Source organism: Aphis gossypii, chromosome 3, assembly GCF_020184175.1.
Source record: "Aphis gossypii isolate Hap1 chromosome 3, ASM2018417v2, whole genome shotgun sequence".
Lineage (NCBI taxonomy): Eukaryota > Metazoa > Arthropoda > Insecta > Hemiptera > Aphididae > Aphis > Aphis gossypii.
The window spans coordinates 1,108,829-1,135,804 of record NC_065532.1 but is presented as its reverse complement, the minus strand read 5'-3'; the positions used below and the strand labels follow the sequence as shown (position 1 = coordinate 1,135,804).

The 26,976-nt window shown below is 33.8% G+C and overlaps 1 protein-coding gene across 4 annotated transcripts in view; it reads right to left on the bottom strand.

The window, feature by feature from the left end:
- The window catches only part of LOC114123099 (zinc finger protein basonuclin-2-like), a 78,090-nt gene that overhangs the window by 36,223 nt on the left and 14,891 nt on the right, over nucleotides 1-26,976 (bottom strand). For all 4 annotated transcript variants that reach the window (XM_050204827.1, XM_050204828.1, XM_050204825.1 and 1 more), the window contains exons 3-4: nucleotides 19,309-19,458; nucleotides 2,412-2,514 (exon numbers count right to left, since the gene is read on the bottom strand). In XM_050204827.1, the coding sequence (XP_050060784.1) occupies nucleotides 2,412-2,514; nucleotides 19,309-19,458 (253 nt within the window). The remainder of the gene's footprint in view (nucleotides 1-2,411; nucleotides 2,515-19,308; nucleotides 19,459-26,976) is intronic.

Sequence of the window (26,976 nt, the reverse complement as noted above, 5' to 3'; positions counted from 1 at the left end):
TTTTTCATAGTGGCGACCGCGGTCGTATTTTATACACAATAATAATGCAATAATTATACAACGCCATGGTACGCGTGTGGCTAATTTCTTTTGTTCGGACGAGATTCATCGTCGTCATGGTCAAGCGACGACACCGAGTGTCCGAGTCAGTCAACCTCACCGCCACGAAAACAAAACGTGAAACTCCACGAGCGTAGAGACTAATTTGAGTAATATAGGAGGTGCCTACGTTATTTATCGTATACACAGTAGGTATACGGGAGTTGACCACACCTACAACAGCTAAAAGTCTTCCGCACGTGACAAGCCTATGTTATAATGTTAAAATAGTTAAATATTATATATACAGGTAAGATATAAGCGGTGAGAATATAATATCATAAGTACTAAATAAACTAATACATATACATGCATTTATATTTCATGTGTGTATACCTACGGTACAATAGTACCTATAGATAATAATTGGACTATGCAAAATTGGTGTTTCGAAAAAAATAACTATCTGACCCACGGTAAATCTGTGGAAATTTCTCAAGAAGCTTATTATGTCCCGTTATAGTATTTTATATTATGTGTGAGTGATATCATATAAAATAATATAACGTCTGACAGCCGTCTGAATAATATATATTTATAAACATCTCCTGGAACACCAGTGCGTACTGTAAACGCGTTTTTAATCCGTCGAAACTTTATTATATATACACACCGACTATATTATATTGTCAATCCTATTTCGACTTGACGGATAGGTATACCGTATTAAATTTTCAAAATGTCATTCCCTCGGTGGCAGTGGTGGATGTCCCCTTTACAATAATATAAACACGTATATGCGTTCTATCGCGTGTAATCAATCTCTGCCGATTGCGCGGAACGTCGTTTGACTATATATATAATACACATATATAACCTAACATCGTACTTCGTTGAATATGCGTGGATACCGTTGCACCCAAGTCGACCGACATTTGTTTGCCGAAGTGTGTGTTACGTATTCAATTGGTGTGAAAAACTTATACGGATGTACTTATACATATCTCAAACACTGTATGTACATATATAATACCCCTTATAGATGGCGATTTATTTATTACACACACACACATATATATATACATTATACATATATATATATATTATATATACGTATATAATATGTATCTATGTAGTTGCATGTGTGCACCTTGTATAATATGTACAATGTACGAGCACGTTTATATATTACATATAGCGAACACAGGTACAACTCATTTACATTTACATATTATGTATAACGGTATATGTTGTATAAATATATATATATACACATTATTTCCCTATTTTTCCTATATTTTTTACGAATTTTACAGCCTTTGGACGTTTGTTGTACATATAATATGTAAAGGTCTATGGTAGAACTACGCAATGGTGGGTCAGAAAATGTTCGAGAACAAAAAAAAAAACACTAAGTATATTTATGCGGTTTTTATGCGGACCCAAGAAAACGTTATGCTAACAACGGTACTATAAGCGGACCGACCGACGATGTGCTCATTTCCATACCGGTACCGGACCGCCCGATAGTGATAGATAATATTGCACTGTGGGGAATCGACTGTTCGTATTATAGTTTTCCATTTGGTTAATTGCTTACACCCTTAAGCCATTTTTCTCGTGATCGTCGCTGCCGTCGTATCTTTGACACTCCACTGCAGAGCACGGGGTGTATAATATACATAATACGCATATAAAACATGATAGAAACGTCGTATATTTTACATATATATAGTGCATAAGTAAACGAAAAAAAACAATTGATTTCGGATTCAGGTCACTTTCATTCTCTCTCTCTTTCTCACGCTACCGTGCATTTATACTGGTATATAGGCTGTAAATGATTATGCTGAGAGTAAAATTTCGGGGGGCCGGCGGGCGGGTCGACTTTGGCCAAATCGATTTTCGCTTCGTCTCCGGGGAACTTGGCCTACCCTCACCGCCTGCCGTATAAACTGCATGTTTTATTAAACAGAAGCGTACACGGCTTTAGCCGTAAAGCAAAAAAAAAAAACCAAAAAGAAAAAGAAAAAAGAAAAATAAGAGAACGAGTGCAAAGGGTGTCCGGAAATATATTACCAGCCCCATGGAGACTTCCGCAACCCTAAAAAAATAATAATAATAACAAAAGGGGTCTTGGACCTACGAAAAGAGCCTATGTGATATGTAAAAGCAAACGTGTCCATGTATACCTACGTATAATATATAAGTTCATAACGAACATTATCGGTTTGACCTAAGTCTACGCCATAACGCCATAACAATTTGTATGACTTGATAGTGTTTGAAAGAGGTTATATAGGAGTAGTATTATAAAAGAACCTTATATTATAATAAGATTTCTTAAAAAATAAACTATATGGTTCACTTACCGTGTGGGACCCATCCGTGACCGCATGCGTCGCAGAATCGTATGTGAAGTTTGCCGGGTGTAAAACAATCGCACACGCATCCCGGTACCGTACATCTGATGGCCTGCAGAAAAGTAAATAGATAATTTTTTTTGACGTAATAAAAAAACACACATACACACGTACAGGATTATATGAATTATATTATAACTTTGGCACACACGCTCACACAGTCACACACCGTGAGAGCAAGTGTATTAGACGCGGTGATTCATTTTTTATATAACATATTTACGTATAACTATATATTTATATATACTACTATACTAGCTATACTACCACCGAAATAACAAAAGAATCGAAAAACAAACTGAGTTTCTTCACTAGAGTATTATCATTATATTATTTTCTTTCTATCCGATTCGCCCTTATTGTTCCAAACGTCAATCTGTCGTTTAATGAAGTCTCCCGAAGTCATTGTAGTACATAGGTACACACATATGGTTATAGATAGATATACATGTGTGTACACGGTGGATCGGTTTTGGAATAGGTGTGAAAAATAATAATAATAATGACGAAACGGCCCTCTTATATCGGCCCTTAATGTCGTAATAACAGACCGAGACTAAGATGATGGGTCATTGTCATTTGGTATGTGTGTGGGGAATCTATTGTGCCCCTTTTTTCATGTGTACCTATCCACCTCTATATTATATATAGGGACTGTTCCGTCGCCGTAACTATTCAATACGATTATTCGTTTTCGAAAATCATCATCGTTAAATAATAATAATTCGATATCACGAGTATCACCTGTCACACACACACACGCACACACGCTCGCGCGATAAAACGTATTCAGGAGGCCAAGACACAACGATCGTCCCGCGGAAGGTGCGCAAACAATAACTTGTACCTAAGTATATATTTAATAATATCCATAGCATAAACAGGCTGTCGACGTTGACTCCAACTTACATGCTTACGATGTTTGTTTTAAATTACATACTCGTTGATTAAATAATTTATAGAAATAATAATTTATCTTTAATGATTCTTTATATTAGAATAAAGTATAGTATTATAATCAATCATAGCTACAAAATAGGTAATATTTCATTATTATATTGATGCCATTATATTAACGGAACGTTTTATGTATTTATGATTTACCAACCTATATATTAATATAATTTATAATATTGTTATGTGTCCGTATAGTAATAAAAAAAGTGACAATATTATTTTAAAGACTTGGTGAATATATCATTTCCTGGTTTATTATTGGTTTTTTTTTTATAATTGTCTCGCTAAACATCTGTAATCTGTATGTAACGAACTACGTGTGTGTGTTTTCAAGGTGACAACATAATTAACAGTAGCTATTATAAAATATTAAACTGGAATACCATCATTAATGTATATTTTTCATTATGCAGAGTTGTGGAAAATATTATAAATTTTACATGGATTTTATAAGATTTTTCTTAAAACAACAACAAAAATGTAATTGGCGTTGATAAAAGTTGTTATGCTGTATTACGTATACATATTATGTATATATTATAGAGTTTTCTGGTTAAATATGTGGAACTATATGGAGCTGATATATGACGGGAATATTATGCACAAAGGGTTGAACATTATAGTCTAAAGAGTATACGAGAATCCTGCGCAAGGGAGTCTGTGGCAGACGTGGAGTATTGGCGCGCTACCCTCAGGGCTAGAAGAGACTTGGATAAAGTTATAAAGCCAGTTTTCGTCGATATATATATTATAAACTATTACTTTATTTATATTTTATAGGTACATTTATAATGCGCATAATGTATACGAAAATTCAGATAAGAAATACGAAAAACTCGATTAATGCTATTATAAAAATAGTGTAGGAGAAATCAAAACAAAAAAGGTAGGCAAGTGGGTACTGCTCTGCTTTATGTTAGGCATCGAGTGGGTCACTATTATGGGTATGTTAAATTGTAATTCCATAATATATCGTTATGCACAAAAAACAATTCTAAGCGGAGAGCCAGAGACAGCCGCTATCAGCTTATATTAACAAGTTTATTATTTAAATTATTTCATGATTTGTATTTTTGATATCTATTATAGATATTAAAGTCATATATTTTACTTTTATTAATGTACTAGGTTGATATATTAATTTTTCAAAAATATTGCATTTATCATTAAACATATTTATTCTATATTTTATCAAATTCATCATATGATTCAAATATAATATAAAATCGTTTTATAAATAAAATAAAACGGCAAAAATTTAACATTCATAATAATATAAAATATGCAAGTCTTAATTTTCCACAAAATAACCACCATTATTTATTTTTAAATAAGTAATTTCGTTTAAATTTGAACTTAAAATTTCAACAAAAAATAGTTGTGAAAATTTCTAGTATTTAGTTTTTTGTTTCTGAATTACAAAAAAAAAAAAACAAAAATCGTCTATAAGACTGGTGTAAATCCGTTGTAAAAATACTAAATTCAGACTTTTCTAAAAATTTTATTTTATTTTTTGGTAGAATTTTTTTTTTATCCAGCTTATAAAAGCTAAATCTACTGAGAACTTTGTATTCAATATTTAAAACTTAAGTATAATTTTTTATGAATTTCTTACTACACAATTGTTTGTTATTTTCAAAAAAAAAATTTTTATTTTTATCAAAATTCAAAATTTAAATGCTTATAAAAATACTATGACTATACATTTTTTATATTTTTTTTATTAGGAAATAATCAATTGTAATGGGTTTTGTATTAATTCAAAAACAGTTTTACCCATTCATACATTTTTTAACGATAATAAAAAAATAAAAATAAAATTAGAAATTTAAATTGCCTATATATAATTAGCTAAAAAAAAGTATTTTTATAAATTATACCATTTATAGAATATTAATATATAAAATATATTTGTTGAAAATTTTTAGTTTCTGTGAATATTAATTTTTGACATAACAAAATAAAGAAATCAATTTAGTTAAAAATTGGTTTATCGTAATAATTCTTGGTTTTCCTTAAATGTTTCCGATTATAAGGTACCAGGTATATTTTTAATGTTCACCTCTTTATAATATAAAATAGATCCAATTTATGTTACTCAAAACAATCATCTAAATTGACAGTTGAAGCATTTTACCTACTATAGGTGCTTATCATATGTTCACAATAAAAAAAAAACACGCTTCGTTCAGAACCTAAAATCAAAATACAAGATTTAATATCTGAAATTCATCTAATATAGATGGCACTACGAAATTAGTGTCATAAACGTTGAATTATTTACAAAATAAAATACATAAGACAGATTATTATATTTTCTCTTTCTATTATATGTAATATTTTTATTTTTGATGAATTAAAGTTATGAAATAACGGCTATAATAATGCTATATATATTATATATCTAATATTATATCGTTATACGACAGTGGTGATAAGTGAAATTTATTGAACACAGCAAAATAGTAATAATACAGTGTGCAGTACGAGAGCGGGTGTATATTATATTTTTTCGTATAATGTGGATTATTATTATAAATATAAATTGTATATAGGTACATACGAGATATTAAAGTATTATTACTATGTAAAAAGTCAGCGCAGACGTAAGTCAAGGGAACATAGTCGGTAAATTAAATTTCGTTTTTCTTTGCGCTCTCGTGCATCCTTTAACCCCGCTGTCGACAGAGGACCGAGGAATATATAGGCATTAGTAAAGTTGTGGCGTTATGCGAAAGTAATAAATTCAAATATACACTTTTTATTTCTCTCACTCCTCTCTCTATCTTTATTTTCTAACGACGGTGACGACGGCTGCTAAAAAGTATAATCGTCTCATACGCACGCTACAGAGGGAGAAAGATGCATCGACGAGTCGGTTCATCAGCGCCTCTGGCTATTGCTATTTTATACGCAGTTCAAAGGGACGCGTTTTTATCGTAGCTATAATATATTATTATTATTGTGTTTTGCGAAAATGAGACACGTTGCTTGCTTGGTTTAGACTCGTTTATTTCCAGGGTAGGCGACGTATAATATAATATTATACTATATTATATTATACTATATACTGCTGCAGACTCGTCGTTTCCGTCCTGCTCCCCACATATCTCCTCATCCTTCGACTATTCTTTTATATTTGACAGATTAAAATTACCCTCGTGGGGCGACCGTGACAGCGTAGTAACAACAGAAGCAGCCAATGTTGGAGAAACGAGAGCGCGCGGTGTAAATACGTTTATATATATGAGGTCAGTGTCAAGTAAATGATGTCTCTTCCACCGCCGCCGACCCCCGGTGCGCCGTTCCCCAGAGATTCGGCTGCTATGATTTATGCAAGTAAATATTACGCGGCTATATATGTGTAGAGGTTTTCGAATATGCGTGCCTCTCGTTCTACATGCAGCTTCGCAAAAACTATATACGTCGGGACGGCAGTCATAACTATGTATATATGTATATGTGCATCATACGCATAATACACGTACGCGCGCGTGTAGTTTTTCAATTTATATCTCCGAGATGGATTATTCGGGTATTCGTGACAATTGGCTGCAAAACGCTTTTACCACGAATATATATACATAGGTACTCTCAGTATTTATGTATAGGCGATTGCGTACCTATATTACATAAAAATACCTGTTATTCAAGGTTTAAACATCCGTCGTCCTAGTGACTTATAATGTCCGATGGCATATAATAATCTACAGCCGTTCAAGATAAGGGGTTGACGTCGTTTGCCATCTGTCGTTTGCGGTACCTCTACACAATATTACGATGTGATAATAATATATACAATGTATAATATTATAATGTATTGGTTTGCACAAATAATGACCAGCCCCAGACATCCTCCATCGAACTGTGTATTTTTTTTTTTTATATCAAACTCGTATTTGGCTTTATAATAATTGCAATTTGCAATTACCGGTCCGACATACATGATACGTCTTTATATATATAATATTAATCTAAGGCGTTTGGTGGTTGAAATTATACCTATATATCTTTAGGAGAACATATTGATAGATTAAGTTGGTTATCTATGTATAAAGTAATAATAACTGTAATATTAGTTGTTTTTGAGTACTGTACACGCAATCATGCTATATCTTCTATAATATTATTATGACTCAAAATACCGAATATCAAAATTAGCATAATATTATAAAATCATATTCTTCATACTTCCCCCTTCCTGCAGCTGTGCAGCTAAAATTATATTTTATAATAGCGACAATTGACGAATTTCCTTTTTTCCAAAGTACAGCATGCTATATAGAGGTATAAGCATAAATGTATGTAGATACATAATTGAAATCATATACGTATCATTGTGTTGGTGTACATATATTTTATTCTTTTTTGCAGCCGTTTTCGAGTGGCTAAATAAAACATCACCCTCGGTCCCCCCCACTACATCTTGTAGCGCATTAACGTGGGGGCACGTTATTATATTATATAATATTATATTTTCTCATGGTTTGCATTTTGCCGAGGCCCACTTGACGTGGCGGGTGTTTAAAGGTATAAGCTGCACTATATAATATGTATTATATATATAAGGCCACCCGTTGTTTACTGAACACTTCATCTCTACTATTCGCTCTACCGGCCACGGTAGCTCAACCCTTCGATCAACAATGTAATTACGCCATTTTGACTTTTGCTATATTCTCCTCCTGTATGACGAGGGATATACTTTTTAACCCTTTCGACGTGACGGAAAATCTGCGATCATAGAAACGGACAATATATATTTAATACTACAATTATGACTTGTTTATTTTAACTTTATCTTATTCGAAACGTATGTGTTTTGAAGAACGTAACGGATTTTTTACTTTCCCAACATAGGTACTTAATGCATATTATATTGCTTTCGGATTATAGTGTATATTTTTATCGTGGTGTATACTTAGCCACCGTACGCCTTTAGGCGGCAGATTCAAGTAAAAAATTATATATAATTCTGAAATTGGCAGATACGACATGATTGCTGCTGCAGTTATCGCTTATAGACTATTTAAGATATTATATTAGCATTTATAATATACGACGATAGATAATCATTTCCGATAGGTAGTATAAATTCACTGAATAATTTATTAATATATTATGAGCAAGTTAAGAGTATCATAAAACATTCAGCTCCATGACCGTAGAACGTAGTTGTCGCGATATTATAATTGCATCGGTGATGTCAACCCATCCGTAATAAAATCTCATTTTATTCCCACGGAGACAACTTTTACAAACACGATTAGTTTATGATCGTTGGCCAAACCCCAAACCATAAATATATAATATAATAAATGTAACTGGAAATTTGTCGGTTTGGAGCGTGCAGAATATTATTTAATTACTTTTTACTGTGATTTATTTTGTCAAATGATTGTATATGGTGGGAGATGAGATGGCGTAGCACTTGTAATATTTTTAAGTACAATAAAAAATGGTTTACCTTGTGAGCGGGACAATGTCATCCGCGGCCAAGGAAATCCAGGTGTGACGTTATTATATTATATGCCATATGGCTATTCGTGATAACATAATGTCACAAGTATACACAAATATATAATAAATTTGTTTTTATTTTTCAGATTTAATCGTATTTGGTTAATATTCAATTATATAAATCCGACATAATTTCACTTTAACACAGATCCTCGGTGGAATATCTACATATGAACTATATTTAACTAAATGTATTACTAATTATTAATTATACAGCCACTATATTATTTTAGTATAATTATATATGTTTTAGCCAAGTATACACGGTTTTGGATCTTTTCAACACAAAATCGAAAAAAAAATTTTAAAAGTGAAACAAATAATAAGTATATGCAATAGTAAGATGATGATACACGAATAAAATATATATATTTATGTATATGTACGAAGGTTTGATGATTTTCAGAAAAATCAAAACTGAAGAATGCGAGACGATCGGACACGGCTACCGCGCGACGGCAGCGAATTAAAGGTGAAGGTGATAGGGTGGTGGAAATAATATTGTTATACCATTATTATATTTATATATATACACACAAAAAGAGCTGACTGTCGTTCGATGTTAACGCAGGTAGTACTCGCAATCATAATAGGAATATTGTATTATTATTATTATTATTATCTGCGTCTACACGCAGCAAACACCTATAACCTTACCCAAACGGTAAATGTTTTAAGACGTAACGATTTGTTATTATAGGGTATCGGTGACCGGCAGAGAGCCACTCCACTCGACCGTTCGACTGAACTACACAAGGTGGCCAGCAGTGATGGTATTCTTCGTTCAAGTGCGTCCGTGTGACGATCGAAATTGCGGCACAGAGACCAATAGAGTCGAGTGATTGGCACATTTCTTTGTGTCACACCTATTGTGCGACGGTGCAGTATATTATATATAGTGTATACCTATACATTAATATGATATACTCGTGCCAACAGACTGGAGGCCCTGCAAAGGGGAAATCGAATTACTCGGGTCGTCATCATCGCATTAGCAGAAATCTCCTGCACCAGGGTGGCATAGATGGTAATCATATACATATATATATATATATATATATTATACATATAAATGGTGAGGTACCTATCTAGTGTAAGTACACGTTCAGGTTTGGGAGCACTTTTGTATTCTATATATACATTGAGAGATTGAGAGGAAAAGTGACGTCGAATGTATATATTGTGCCGATGCTACTATAAAGGGATGCAAAGGGTGGTAGAAGGCGGAAATGACGGTATCGTATTATAAATATATGATGATTAGCGAATGTATAGATATATATTAATATATTATAATAATTAATAATATTTTCTAATGAGTACCTACCTACGTAATATATGTATGTTAACACGTGGAGTTTGTAACTATCGCGACACATTGAACATTTGTATAGTATTGTATAATATCTCAAATATCTGTATAGTACTTATATTAGAATATTATCGTTTATTTATAAATGTATTACAATCTTGAATATACCACCGTATGGAATAAGAAGAGGAAAGTATTGTATATCGAGTGTAAATATTATATAATAATTAAAATATATCGCCATTTGAATGCGTTGCAGTCTGAAATTTGGATACCACATCTCGCCCCCATACAATTACGGGGCACATGACGAAGCTCTTTGCACAACGATAAATCTGAAGTATAATATATACTATGCGATCGCGATACATATATGAGAAAGCATGTTTGCCGAAATCTGTATGACGAGAGAGCATAATATATAAATAATCGCAATACTATTGTATGTACATATAAATTATATAATATATATATAGCCACGATGATAGCAAATGTACAACGGAAATACAATGACTGAGCGTAAAATAGTACCTATAATAATGTGCAGGTATTACACATACTATGTGTGTGTAGGTACGCAACTGACCGTTGTTCACTCATTTGTGTGAACTTCTCAATTTATATTTATATTATAACATTTTTTCAATCATAGAGCATAATATTTACCAACAGTAAAAATTATGGAGAAAAATAGATTTTGCATAATATTATCAATGAAATTTGCTAAGAAAAATTATATTATATATCATTAATCACGTCCACGGGAATCATCGTGCGCACTTAGACATAATCTATAATATTGTGTACCGCGGTATGCGTATAGCGGTTAAGTCGTTTAGACATAAATTATTGTATCATTATTATAATATTATTATTGTATAAGCGTGTAACGCGAACACCGCACGACACGTCGTTCTCTGTCATATTCGATTATGTATATGTATATTATAATATACACTTCCAACCAGCTATATAATATAATACTATTATTACTACTATATACGTCCACCCACGTTCCTAACGGAAAACATTTTCCACCACTGTGCACGACACGCGCGACGAACACACACACACCGGAATTAACGTATCTGTTTGTTTTCCGAGCCGGCCCGACGGAAGGATTTTTTAAAGGGCGGAGGAGGGTTTTTGCGTGAGGTGGTGGGCGGGACAGAGCGATAAATTAAAATAAAGATTTTCCTATCCTTCTCCCCGTTCCTGTGATGGCGTGTCCTGGTGCAGTTATATCCATACTATATATTATATATAGGTAAGTTCATTATGTATAATATATACGGTAGCTGCGGTTATAGGTTTATAAAGGGGTATACGAGTGGCCTATACGTGATATGGTCGGTCGCCGCGCTTGACACACAACTCACTCTCTGTCGTCGCAGTTATCTGCGTCATATATATACATTATACATTATAAATGCACGTGTATGTATATACAGGTATAAAGGACGCATGACACGGTAGGGCGGTCAACCCGCCCCATTTTATATATTTATATTATAGCAGATTGTGTATGTGTGTGTAGGCGTTAACTGCACCGGTGTATAATACGCACGTCGCCACGCGATTTCCATGTATTACACGTCGACACGACATGGTATCCGACGCCTCGTCCTGTGCCCCAGTGTGGGGTGGGAGGGTGTGTTGTTTGCGGGTTGTTGCTGAACGTGTTGTTACAAAACGGTCGGTGGGCCGATAAGACGACCGAGATTATAAATACACGTTTCGTGGTAAAATGTATACGTAAACCTATACAGTGAGGAAGCGGACAAGTGGGTGGTAGGTGGCGTGACGAAAGGGTAGGGTAGACGCACGAAATCGTTAAGTTGCGGGTTTTGCATTAAGAGAAATATAACATGTATATATTCGAAAAGCGTCCGACAAGAAATCCATTGAAAAAGTCATAGCAGTTGAACACGATTAGATATTACGAACACATAAGAATTCGCTTCGCCCAGAATGAGTGAATTAATATATTTTTTTATTATTAGGTTTAGGTACTACTATATTATTCGTGCATATTACATAGAAATATAACTGCACATGCATTTATTATGTAGTATAATAACATAAGCCGATAGGTGGTGGTCAATTAACGATAATAACACGTGCTTTGTAATAGAAAACTGAACTCACAATAATAAAATAATATTATAGTTTAGACTAAGCCATATGTGTATATATATATAATATGGTATCATATACGTGAGTGCAAGCTGCCTACGTGCGCGAATTTTTTGGATAATCTTAAATGATGTGGTGATTTTCAATAATCGATTTTACATAACATATCTTATTAAAATGAAATAGCATATAATAACATCAACACAACAATGTAGGTGAAAATTTGAGTGTTATTCAAAAATGGTGTGAACGGTCTCTGATACGAAAAAAAAACAAAAAAACAACCACAACTAAAAATGTTGTGTTTTTATTACGGTATATATGACTTATGTATTGTGACGTATTTTTAAAAGCAATTGTTGTTCCTTCTCTGCTGGTTTTAATCTATGAATTTCTACATAATTTAATACATTCATTCCTAAATATTACGTGTATCGGTGTACATTATGGTCTTACAAATTCGTCGGCGATCAGTCGTCGTTAATTAGGTACCTAGAACGATTAAAGTATTCTTCATTATATTATGATTTACCTCTCTCTCGCATGTGCACACCGCGGAAGATTGCTGTGTAGGATTGATTTGTGACCGTTTTCGTCATTTTCTCACGGTATCAACATAACTTTCGTCGTATGCGCATTGTGTATATTTTATATATATATTATAGGCCTACACGCACACACACACGAGTTATTTTCACATCGCGTGACGACCAAACGTGAAACTATATAAAAACAGCCTCATCTTCGTCACTAATACATGTTGTGTAATGCAAATGCATATTGTTTTAATACGTAGGAATATAGTTTCGGTAGGTACTATAGGCGTATATTACATTCATAAGTAGGTACTAAGTATGTATGTATAATGTATATAGCATTTTCGTATTAAAGCGTACGCGGGTGGATAAACGACGAAATGGTATTGTATGTATATACCTATATATACTTGTACGTATATTATATATATATATATTAAAATATCCCACGTATATTAATCGTAATATATATGTATATAGGAACCGCAGCACACACGACGAAGTATTCTCGGAGCGTATAAATATTTTTTTCGCTTGGCAAATAATAAACAGCAATGCCGAGTAGGTACCATGGGTGCGGTGAGGACCCTTGTAGAGAATAAGTTTTCCGTCCGGACTTTATAGGTAGGGGAAGTGGGGATCGGTATGGAAGGAAATATGTATGCCTGTAGTATTTTAATAGCAGTTATAATATTCGTAATTAATCTCTGGAAAATTCCAGTCCCAGTCTACATGCGCATACATATTCGAAAATAATGAGCCACGGGAGCATGCCCAGCAAAAGGAGTATACTTATTATATATATATATACCTTCGCATTTGTAGTGCACCGCATTAATTAAAAAAAAAAAATAATAAAAATAATAACAACAATGATGTTCGCCAGCGGAGAGTTCAAGTGGCTACGGTGTACATTTAGGCGAGTCAGATTTATATGGAATGATATTGTGAACAAATTCGTAAGAGCGTTATTTCTGTGGGTGGTGAGGGGGGCGGAAGGAACGCGCCGTTCGTTGATAAGTATGCACGATGAAAATCGTACATAATATTCAGTGCGCCTACTTTAAGCTGTATCCATATAAAATGTATACACACGGCTTACAAATATAATTTATTCAAAACTACAAATTATTTTTATTTTTTGGAAAGGGGAAAACTCAACATATCTGAAAGATTTCGAGTAGCGATTGTTATATGGATAATGATTGCGATGATTAGCATATAATTTGAATTGTTCCCGCTGTCGTAACGTTATGGTTAACCGAAATTCTGAAAGATGCGGTGTGTGGGTTTTTTGTTGGCCGAGCATCGAGTTTAGGTACTCGATAATTTCTTCACATATAATATTGTTGTGTCTTGTGCGGTAATTTCTAGACTATAGCTGGTACACGCGCCCGCACACATAAATAGGTACATACAGACACACTACTGATATACACGCTCACCATTGTATATATTTTGTATCCCGCTCGGTTGACTGGTCGTCTGGTCGTGATCATATCAAGGACTCGTCGTGAGACAATCATCTATGTAGCTTATGACGACCGATTTGTATAATATACACCCGTTCGAAATACATATATAAGTATAATATAATATATAATAATTTTATGAATATTACGCTCTATTCCACCATTCGCCGTTTTTCCAATTAGTTTCGATTTTTTTTTTTCACTCGAAAATATGAGACGACAATTAATTTAATAATATATCGTGTGTATCATACAACGCACATTCAATACGCCCGTAGCGTTTAAGAACCGGGTGTGGGGCGGTAGACACCATACAAATCAATCACGTGGTGACCGTGCAACGTGCGGCAATGACGCAGATTGACCGAAATCTATTTTATTTTTATATGAATTCTTTATACATTGCAATCGCCATGGACATGATCTCGTCTTATTTAATGTGTAAAAAGCTTCGCTCACTTCATAGTTGCAGTAGATACGGTATAAGTAATATTATTGAAACATAATATAGGTACCTAACCTGAGATAGATACAAAAAGTATATTATATTATATTGTACTAAATTATAATATTATATATTTGTTCTGAAAATATAGTCGCCGTGAATTTCCGTATGATAGGTGTAATATATAATAGGTATGATTGCGGTATATGTGCCTACTACCTATGTACAATTTATTATATAGTATTCATAAATAACTATACATTGTATATTGTATTATGCTTACTCGCACGCGTATTATATGTATAAATAGTATGCGCACCGCAAAATGTAATTTCCATATCCGTAAAGGGTTGTGGACGGCGACGCCCCTCTCTGCTGACACCGGTAGGTCGGTCAACCTATATATTGTAATTTGTATTATTATTATCCGTTATTGTTGTGAACGCGCATGGAAAGAGCGTATATTAACCGATAACGTGTGGCACAAGGGAGATGGATTTGGTAATATAGGGAGAGGGACTTGGTGGGAGAGAAAGAGAGAGAGAGAGAGAGAGAGATACGACTGCGCAGAGTGACTGAAGCAGGATAAACTAGAATGATGCAAGATGGACGGTTATACATCGCAGGCGATAGATTGGCGGTGCAAGAGGTAGTTGGGGGATATTGACCTGTCAACGGGGACCGGATGGAATTAATGCTGAACCCTTTTGCACACGTACCTAAATATGTATATATTATACAAAACACACACATACACACTGTAGTTATATAGTATATAACCTATATACATATATATAATATATACACACAGATACGAGTTGTAGTGGCCATCATGTGCCGTTCTACACGCGCGAGTGAAATTTTACTGTGCTGTTTGGGGTAATGGGTAGGGGAAGTATAAGGGGAGGACAACAAGCAAATTATAATCCCTTCAGTTTCTATGCCGGAAGAAGGGTCTCCATACCCACTGCACGCATAGCGTCACGAGTTTAGGGCATATATAGAAGCCCATACTACTAATATATTATTATAATGCACATTACATTCACTCTACGTATATACATAAACGTGTAAAATATATATATATTATCTTTAACTTAATATAGGATAAATACATGGTAAAATCATTCAGTTTAAATTTTCTCTCGCATTGGATCAGTTTGGCTTGTAAGGGTTGTTATTGTATAGGAAATAGTAATAGTAGTATATAAAAACGATGGTAGTAGTGGTACTAATAGTAGTGATATTACACGTAGTTAACATCGCATAAAAATATTCCCGCCGTTACTGTCGTAAAATATTCATATAGATTATTTAGTATAATACTATTTATGTTATATCTATATAAACGCTCGTGCGCGCTTATTTTTGTGATATTATGGTCGTTGCTGTATTGCGTTGCATCGGTTTTAGCGATGAGAAAAGGAGACAAAAGAAAAAAGGGGGTGTAACGTTATATTTTGGCGGCGATAGAAGAGTCGATGCGGCAGCGGTGTCCGCCTAGAGATAATGATCTTCGGGAGACCGCGGGCCAAAGAAATATATTACATTATTTATACAAAATTGGTTGCAGGTGTTTCATCATTTTTATTATTACTACACACATACCGCTTTTTCTCCTCCTCTCGTACCTGCCTATACCAGTATCTGTATATATTGCCCGGCAGTTATATGAGAGGCAATCTGCGGCGGCCCCAATGACAGACACCCTGTAATCAGCCCCGAGATGACAGTCACGTACCTTTTATGTATGTGTGCATCTCATCTCCATAATAACATGGTACTACTACTACTACTACACATTCACACACATATACATTATACTCGTCGATCGATGTCCTCTAGTGCGCAGGTATATACATACTAATAATATACGTCGTGTGCATACACCGAGTGCTTTAGTCGTCATCATAGTCGTCGTCGTCGTCGTCGTCGTTCGCCGTTCAACCGGTCTGAGCACGGAGCTCATATATAAGTAAAAAAAAAAAATAAAAAACGCCCACAGGCCTACCGGTACCTCTAATCATAATGTAATGTCCGGGCCACTCAAAATTGTTACTGTCATTGGCATACCCACTCGCACACACACACATATATATATACGATGTCATAATGTCAATTTCATATGTATATAATTTCTACCCACCGTACTCTGCCAGCGCCTCTCTCTCACTGAAGGTAAATCGAAAAAAATATCATAACCGCAACGCTCGTGAATTGAATGTTATTATTATTAGGTATAGTATATCATATATATACGTACGGTGAACGATTGTCGTATGCGATAGACTCGAGTGTAATTATTGCTATACGACAATATTAAGGTCCTAAGTATAGTTAGTAGTACAACCGCAAGGTCGTCGAGTGCGATGGTGACGACGATGGAAGGACGCATCTGTACGGTAAAATACGTATAGCGTATATATATGTCGTAGCCAGTGCACACACACGGTACCCATCAAAACTCAAGACTGTCACATTATAATATTGTATAATATATTTATTTACGCGATGTATTACACAGCAGACGTTAAAAATGTCAAGTGCTTCCGTCGCATGCTATTGAACTTAATATTGTCGCGCATCAATTAAAACCAAACTCGATACCATTTTTCTATTCTATAGTCGTGTCCCCTTATAAAAATAATAACAAACACACTTGCCCAACTCGCGCCCACACAACACATGCAACTCCCTCGAAAATTACAAAATCGTGGCGTTGCGCGGTGCTAGGCACGACAACGACGACGACGACGTCGCGACGCTGTGTAATTGAAATTGATCGAGCCGATCGGGCGCGACGCCTGTCACGGCCCATTAAAAACGAGTGTAAATATATATATAAGTATGTACAAGTAAAACGAGGGAAAACGACACTATATACACGCGGGACACATACACATGTACGCAGTCAATAGGGTATTATTTATACACCGTGAAAGAGTGTGTATAGTGTATTTATAGTGGTCGTTATTGCATTGTTGTGTATTATATTATTATTATACATTCATATAGAAAAGCAAAAGTGTGCGCACAAGTACGCTATAATATTATATTGCATTGTAGAAGACGGGCGTGTAATGTATATGTAACTACGTAAGTGTAGGGAAACGGTGTTTATAAGTGTATATAGTTTTTACAAGTTTTACACTTTGAATTTATGAAAACACCGTTGAATTTTTTTTAGCCTACCTTTTTTCTTTACGCCATAGCCACGGTCCGTACTTATATGATGGTGTTGTAGGTACCTATATAATATATTTTAGGGTATGTGGAACATATCACAATTTGATGTATAATATGATACAATATACGCGACTACACAACGTGGAAGTAGTAATATCTATAAATATGTATGTATATATAGGGCGAAATGGAAATTATGTAAAATAAAACGGGTGTATTATAATATTAGAACCGACGTCGGGCAACTATCGCTCGGCGGAGACTGTCAATATCGGCCGGCAGATCGATGGGTATATTGCCGTTTACCGTACACCGTATATATTATTATTTATTATTATATTATATATACGTGCACATCAGTCTATCTTCACTTCAAATGCAAATCACAAAATCCGATGTCGGTATTGATGGATGAGCAGCAGTCGAAAAAGGGTGGGGTGCGGTACCCGTCAACGACGACTTTACGACTATTACGACGATGACGACTATACGCTATTACCGCGACGGGAGTAGCGTTCCACTCTAATAGGTCCACATTTCATAAAAAAAAATCCTTCAGAAGAAGCTATACATATAAATATGCATCATGTATGTATACACTTAAAAGAAAACCAATGGCAATTATTTATTTATTGTTAATATTCGTACACTAAACGTACATAACATAATATTATAATACAGTATTCCAACCTGCAGGAAAGTGATATGAGTAGGTATAATAGTATAAGTATATTATAATTGCGGCAACGATGATAACGTAGTGTCCCTATATTATAGCTATATCATATATCGATTGAAGGTCCGCTGATGCAGCGAACAGCATGAAACATGAAGAGCAAAACGGTTTTTTTCGCACAGAAATGTATATAATATTGCATTATGCGAATAATAACGAAATTAATTTCATATAACGGGTGTGTTAGTCGTGCGATGGGTCATATATTATATGATATAAAAACGACGACGTCGATATTATATTATATACCTACTATAAAGTATATTTTTATCGTATCGTGTGCCGTCGTGCAGAGACGACGGTGAACATATCGCTGTACCTATATCATAAAATTTATATATGCATGGCATACCGACGAGTTATTGTTTTAAATCGTATTATTATATAATATGTATTTCGCACAAGTATATTTTTTACCTTCATAAAGATAGACGTAAATAAATACGTATCACGTCAGTGGTATATTATTGTTTGTGTGTGCGAGCGTGTGTGTATTGTAAAATAATGTTTTATGAGAATCGATCGTTCGTAAGAAAATGTACTTACGGTGCATATGGTTGGTGGCATAGCCATTTGCGGGGGATCCGAAGATGTCCGGGAAGGTCGGATGGGCATGGGGGGTGGTTGTGGTACAATCGGCGGCACGCTGGCTCCGGCCATCTCAGGCCGTAGAAACCACGACGCTACTGAAGCCCACTGGAAAAAATAAACAAAAAAGTCGAACATAAGTTAATAGTTACAAATAATGACAATAATTACAATAGAATTATGGCCAACAAAGTGACAATTTATAAATATGTTTTTGTACATTTATATATAAGTATACGCAGGACAAACAGCTTGACGTGGTAAATCTATTAATGTACAATGTGCATATATATATAACATATACATAGCAAGTTATTGTAATTATAACTATTATTGTTTTATTTCAAGCACAGGACAAGTCAAAGTCAAACTACGTTACACTGCATCGGTCATATATTTACAGTAGACAATAATATAATAGGTATCTTAATAGAAATATTATAATATATTTATATTTATAGTACATAAAAGTATACAACATACACTAACAACTTTTCAGCTGTTATAACGACTTGATTCAAACGTTGGTCAATTAGCAAACCATATATGAAGGACACTCGATTAGCTTGTTATACATGTTTAATAATATTATTTACATTACATACTCCCAACTCTCAGTATAATGTTTGTTCATAGAATTCGATCAACTCGGCCAAGATCATCGACAAAAATAAAGTATGCCATGTACAATATAATATTATAATTATTTGTACAGCTTAGACACTATATCTCACCTGCAGAAAAAACTTAAGGAGAAATTGTATTCACAATATATAGATGTACGAGTATATAATAATATAAGCACAGCGAATGGCATTAAGATATTATTGTATAATGTGTATAATATTTATCATTGCTACGTCATAATATCTATGTTACCTATAGTTTATTTCTTATTCATCTACTTTTTCAAGTGCATATTGAGATTTAAACTTAGTTCTTAATATTGCTGTTACATTGATTTTGGCGTGTTACGGTCCTTTCAAGCGCATTTCCATTAGTGCCAACGGATATCACTCATCTCTACAATCTATTAATACCAATCGTGTAATCATCAATAGTTCTTAAAATGTATATGAGATCTATCTCATCTATTATACATTGATATTACTTATTTTTCCCTAGTATTGTAAATTATTTTATAAAATTGGTAAGAAATCAGATTTGTGATTTTATTTTTAAGCATTTAGATACTAATTCTTCTTCTCTTGCATTTATTCTAGATAGATCCAAGTAAACATATTCAACTTAACATTATAGCATATTTTTCTGCTGGTCATGATATAATCTCTTTATATTGTATCACTTAATGGTGTTCGTAATATCCTTGAGCAGTAGACAAAAATTTTTTTTTTAAATAATTCGTAATGCTGCAAATAAATCGTTAATAATAAATAATAAACGACTGCAGCAATTAACCCGAAAAAACCATGATTTCCGTCTGATTTTTCACACTAACACTAATAAAGTAATAACATACAATATTATAATATATTATATGTAACGTCAAATAATAACAATTTTATATAGGTATGTACACAATATAGATAAATGCAATCGTGACGATAAATTCGAATTTCTACATCAATAGGTGAGTTATTAGTAATACACATAAAATACATATTATAGGTACACATATAAAAATATACAATATAAACAGAGTTATTCAAAATGTATTTTTTAGTCATTTTATTATATAAGTATAAAATATGCATAAAGCTTAAGAAATTCAAGTAGAAACCAATAATTTTTTGCAATCATAAATTGAAAGGAAAAAAATTCTTTTTAAAAAAGAAACCACCTTTATTTAACTAGAGGAGTTTAATAGTGTTTTTACTTGATATTAACAAGCAATTTTCTTATGTGTGCGTGTGTTTTCATTTACTGTCTACCTACATGTACATAAATAATAGCGGCAACGTCGCAATGGCAGTTTACTCAGTATATATATATATAGTAGACTGGTAGCGAAAGGATAGAGCAAGAGACGAGCCGAAACGGTCGCGCAAAGCAAGTGTATAAAATAATATAATAATTTAATATACACTATAATATATTATAAGTACCATGCACATATAAAATGTCGCGTGTCCGATATAGGGGCCAAAAAGGTCAAATTCGCGGTAACCTAGCAAGAGCGGCACGATAGTAACGAAATAATGACAGCAATAAAAATAAAAAATGAAACAGAAATGAAGAGAAAAGTATACTATATTATATACACACTGGACACGCGAAAAACTTGAAGAAAATATCGCTGTTTACTGTCTATATTATTGCTGCTGCTGTTTCTAATTTGGTGCTGGCTATAGCGCACAACACAACACTGGTATAATATATAATATTCTATCTATACACAGCTAGAGTAGTACCGAATTTATAAAATCTACTTCTTGGTTATTATCATACAGAGATCGACAATCCAAATCATATAAATATAATAAAATATTCTATTCTATTATATCAACAAGTGATGAAGGGAGAAAAAATCTGTGAGTATTTATTTTGTTTTGATTGATTTATTTTTTTAAAGAGTGTATCCTTAAAATGTCAAATCTATGTATACATAAATACTTAGGTACTTGGAAGGGGATGGAGATAATAAAACGAGTGAGTATATATTAAAATAATATTATTGTATACAGCAGAGGATCGCATGACTTCCGAAAAATTCCGTATACACCAAAAATGAGACGCCACGATAATATATGATAAAAATTAAAATGTATACTTATATTACTGTAATGTTTACCTTCTCTTGTATACACATACACACATATATAAATGTAGGTACAATATAATACAAGTACCTAAGTCTATAATATGTGGGTGCTTTACAGCTGTATAAAGTGTGTACCTATAATATTATTTAATTTGTCAGAGTTATATATTATATCCCCAGTAAATAAAAATAATAATAAAATGAAACCGATCACGACGTCGCGCAGAGTTTTGGCCATAGTTCAAAAAACACACACACTAATACACATCTATATAATATTCTACAATATCAAAAAACGTTTATCGTTATAGCGGAAAACACGGCTGTAACACATGGATATTCCGCGTACGTGTACAGCAGAGGCGCCGTATAAAATATACATACATATATATATATATATATATAATATACTAATCCCTGCTCGCTGCACTGTTTTCCGCGAGAGAGCAGCGGTGGTTTTTCGTCTATTTATAATCTCTCGGGACCAGAGAAATTGCGGTTTTACGACACCCATAAAAGTTTGCGGCAACGACAACGACCACATGGCGGTATATATACAACAGCATGTTCAAATCTATATACGATTATATTATTATTATTATAACTACTATAGATATATAAAATAATGTACACACACGCGTACAAATAATATAATACATAACGACGAAGTATATATACACACACGCTGTATATATAATAATCGACGAGGTCATCCATCCATGTGTTTGGGTGTGTATGCGCGTCCAAAGGGGCAGTATATATATATATATTGTGTGAGTATGTATGTATATGTGTGTAAGAGTTCATCTGGCTAAAAGCTTCTTCCCGTCCCCTAACCTCGTCGCATAAACCTCGTGTCTGACGTATGACAGCGGCCGGAAAAAACAGTTCCGAATTAATGAGCGAGAAAAATAACGACAACTATGCTGCCGACGCCGTCACGACCCTGCGCGCGTTCCATATTATTATTATCATTATATTGTTGTAGATATATATACGTCGATTTATGACCGATCGGCTCTCTGTACATAACATATAAACGGATAAACGTTCCTATAGCACGTATATAATATGTATTTATTCTTTCGTTATAGTGTTCGTATTAACGTGTGGGTAAATCGATGTGGCTGATATTATATGGTTATATTAATTAATATTCTTCACCGTCGACAATCAGCAGTGGTGACCTATAGAGACTAAAACGCACCCCAAATGAGGGATGACTATTGCATGCACGCAGTCCCACCAACTCTATACGTGATATTATTTTTTTGATTTGATTGAAAATTATTATACATTTTTGTATGAACAGTTTTATTATTATGTATACCTATATAATATATACCTAGTAGGTATATTATACATTATTATGATACCGTCGCTGTACACGTTCAACACATTCGTCCCACGTTATAATTTATTGACGCCCCGAAGTCAAAACACACATATGCTTACGACTGATACGTCTTATAAAATACCGACCAAAACGAAATAAATGTGCTCGCAAACGATATTAAATCGTACCTGCGATACCCGGAGTAATAATAACAATATTAATTAATTTTTTCCAAGTGACAAACGGCGCCGCAGTACACTTGAGGTTGGGGTTACTCGAATTCCATTATAATATAGTATTATATTATAGTAGATTACCTGTATGACGTGAAACCGTTTTGAAATCAAAGTAATTATATATAGTTTTGGGGGGTTATAGTGGGCGCGATTATACCTACAACACGAAAAGGTTTTAAATTTAAAGAAGAAACGTGAAAGTAGTTATTACGGCGCGTGGAGGGGTTCTATTTTTCCAAATGTATATTATATATAGCTGCGGTACATCATAAATATATATTTATATACGCACACGCATTGTTAAAAACCGTTTAACCGTTGCCAGTCTCCAGATATCGATTAATTTATCGATATGACTGTGTGATAATATAGGTGTACTTAAAAACCATACACATTTTAAATGGAAGGGCAGGTTGATACGTATAATTTTACATTTTGAAGACGACCTTTACGAGTTTAGGATACACGTCACACATATATAGTCATTTACGCATTTATTATTGGTATTATATAATATGTATATAATGTATATTATATTATATTTTGCTCAATAATGTTTTTGTATCAACTGGTATGCGTATGCATTTATATAATTGTATTATTATTATTTTTATACATGTTCTAAACAAATAATCTAATAAAAATTATTACGACAATTTAATCTGCGTTTAATAAAATGAAATATGTTAATGCAAATGATATACAAGAGCTTATTCAATTTGAAATTTCGAAACATTTATAGATATCTACATAATTTATATTTTTTTAAATGAGTGATGGCTCTATTGTAATATAATAAAATTTATAAAATTAAATCATGTGATTAATCTGTTTTTTTGATTTAAAAGTCTGTAATATAATAATTTATGCTATTAAAACCTAGGACTCAATTATAGGTTGTCTAAAGAGATACGGAATAGGTTAGGTTAGGTTGCCTAACCTATACGGAAATAAGCTATGACCTTTTTTGAAACTTTTTCAACTGGACACAACTCACTTACTGATAATAATCTCGGACTCAAGTAGTAAGTATGCACCGTATAATATATGATTGTATATCTTTTATAATATGTATAACATTATATAATAATAATATATGCACGTTTAGGTATAACGATGGGCCGCCGCCGCTGCTAATGGCCTGCGATACCTCCGCGCGCACTCTGCAAGGCTCTTTAAGGTCAACCGTACCCCGAGGAGGTTCCTACTTAAGTCGTCTTGTCATATCTTTGTGTGGTTATTATTATTATTATTTTCAATACTCGTTACTCGGTCCGCGTGCAGTCGATCAGTGACAACCGGTTCCCCCCTACACGCAGACCTCACCTAGGAGACGTGATAGCAACATGATATATAATATACACGTAAATATTCTATTCTATTATAAATACAATCACTAAAATAATCACTATATATATTTTAATACTTAGCAATAAACAAATAATATATGTTTATTTTTATTATATCTTGTAAATTATAATAGTATATACAAAATAATAATTATTATTTTACGGATATTATAATAACATTTTATGTACCAATAATGCGTATAATAACACAATACGATATGTGTAGGTACGTCGATTATAATGTTTACGATATTGTGTTGTACAATTCCAAATGTTATTATAATATGCGTATATTTATAATGAAGCACGCGCATGTACATTGTACAATATGTGAATATTTATTCGAAAAATGACGGGCAAACGGCCGCCGCCGTTGTTGGAGGGGCACGATCTGTTACCTAGGAAACTAATTAGCGGATCTCAACCCTATCGTTTTACTTCACTCTTCATGAATATTTATTATAACGAGCTACCGCCGCATCTTCTCCGTATCCTTATTCTTGTCCGGATGGGGTGAATTCTACCGCAGTGACGACGGCGGCGGCGACGACGAAGTCTCAATTATTATTATTATTCAAAAGAGAGCCGTCTCGTCATCGTACCTCTCGTACTATATATAACATTATAATATAATATTGTATGCACGCGAAATCGATACTTTGCGAGTTCCCCCTGTGTGGCTGTATCTCTTATATTTATAAATAAATATATACATAATACATGTATACTTGGTATACAAAACACACTGTGTTAACTAAAAATGAAGAAAAATAAAAAATAACGAACCGAGGTAGGACGCGTTATAAATGATCGAGAAAAGAGGGGGCGTCGTTTATATTTACGCACAACGACGTATATTATATTGCTCGTTGATATAAAAAAAAATTGTGCACCCTTTCCACCACCAGCAGCAGCTGCGCATGGTTCTGAGTGTCTTTTATTTATTTTTTTTTTGTGTGTGTGTACACGCGTCAACCAAGCGTAAAATTCTTCAAAATGCTAATATCGGAAAACGCACGGGAAGCCCGGAGTCCAGGGAACAAAAAGATCATAACGCCCCGACGGCGGTACTTTAACCCCTTTTTTCACTCTAAAACCAACACAAAAGGAGGCTGTACCCCGGTGGGGTCGGAGCATCATCGATTCTAATTGGCCGGGTCGACAACGACATTTGCACAGCGTGTCCCCCTCTCGCATCCAGGTCGATGTACAGAACGCGAGGAGTGGGGGATTTAAACGCTAAATAATAATAATGATAATAAAAAAAAAATGGGACGGACCGAAAGTTTGGGATTACGCATAAACACTGAATATATACGTATATATTAAAGGATATTGAAAATTGAACGCGGGGAACTCGATTAATTAAATCGTTCGCGTGTGCAGTGCTGCAGGACGACGACTACATTATTATTATTAAACTTGTTAAAACATAACGCACGCGTGATTTCATTAAAACCGATGCACACTATATGTATTATATATATAATATTGTATACATGTCGGCGCGGCGTCGCTGAGTTAATCTGACGATCAAACAATGTGCCAAAACGGATAATCTATGTGCACGTGCAGCATCATGTATATCTACGCGCGTGTATATAATGATATTACTGTATGTACCTACGTTATATACCTATCTCTATGTATGCGTGTGTATTTGTTCAATTAGATGGTTGAATTAAAGTGCAGGATGATATTGAAAAAAATATATTGCTGTAAGTGCCAAAACTATCTTAATAATAAAAACGAAAAAACTAAATTAAACAACCAAAACTACAAAACACTATATATAGCGGTTATAGGTACCTATGTGTATGAAGAAAAATTATTTTAGGAATAACAATATTATTCGCATATATTGATAAACACACACACTGTTTCTAGACAATGACTGTCAACACTAAAGATTAAGAATTATATACATACCAAAATGTAACCAAATTGAAGTTTTCCAGATTGTCAATAGGAACATAATAAAAA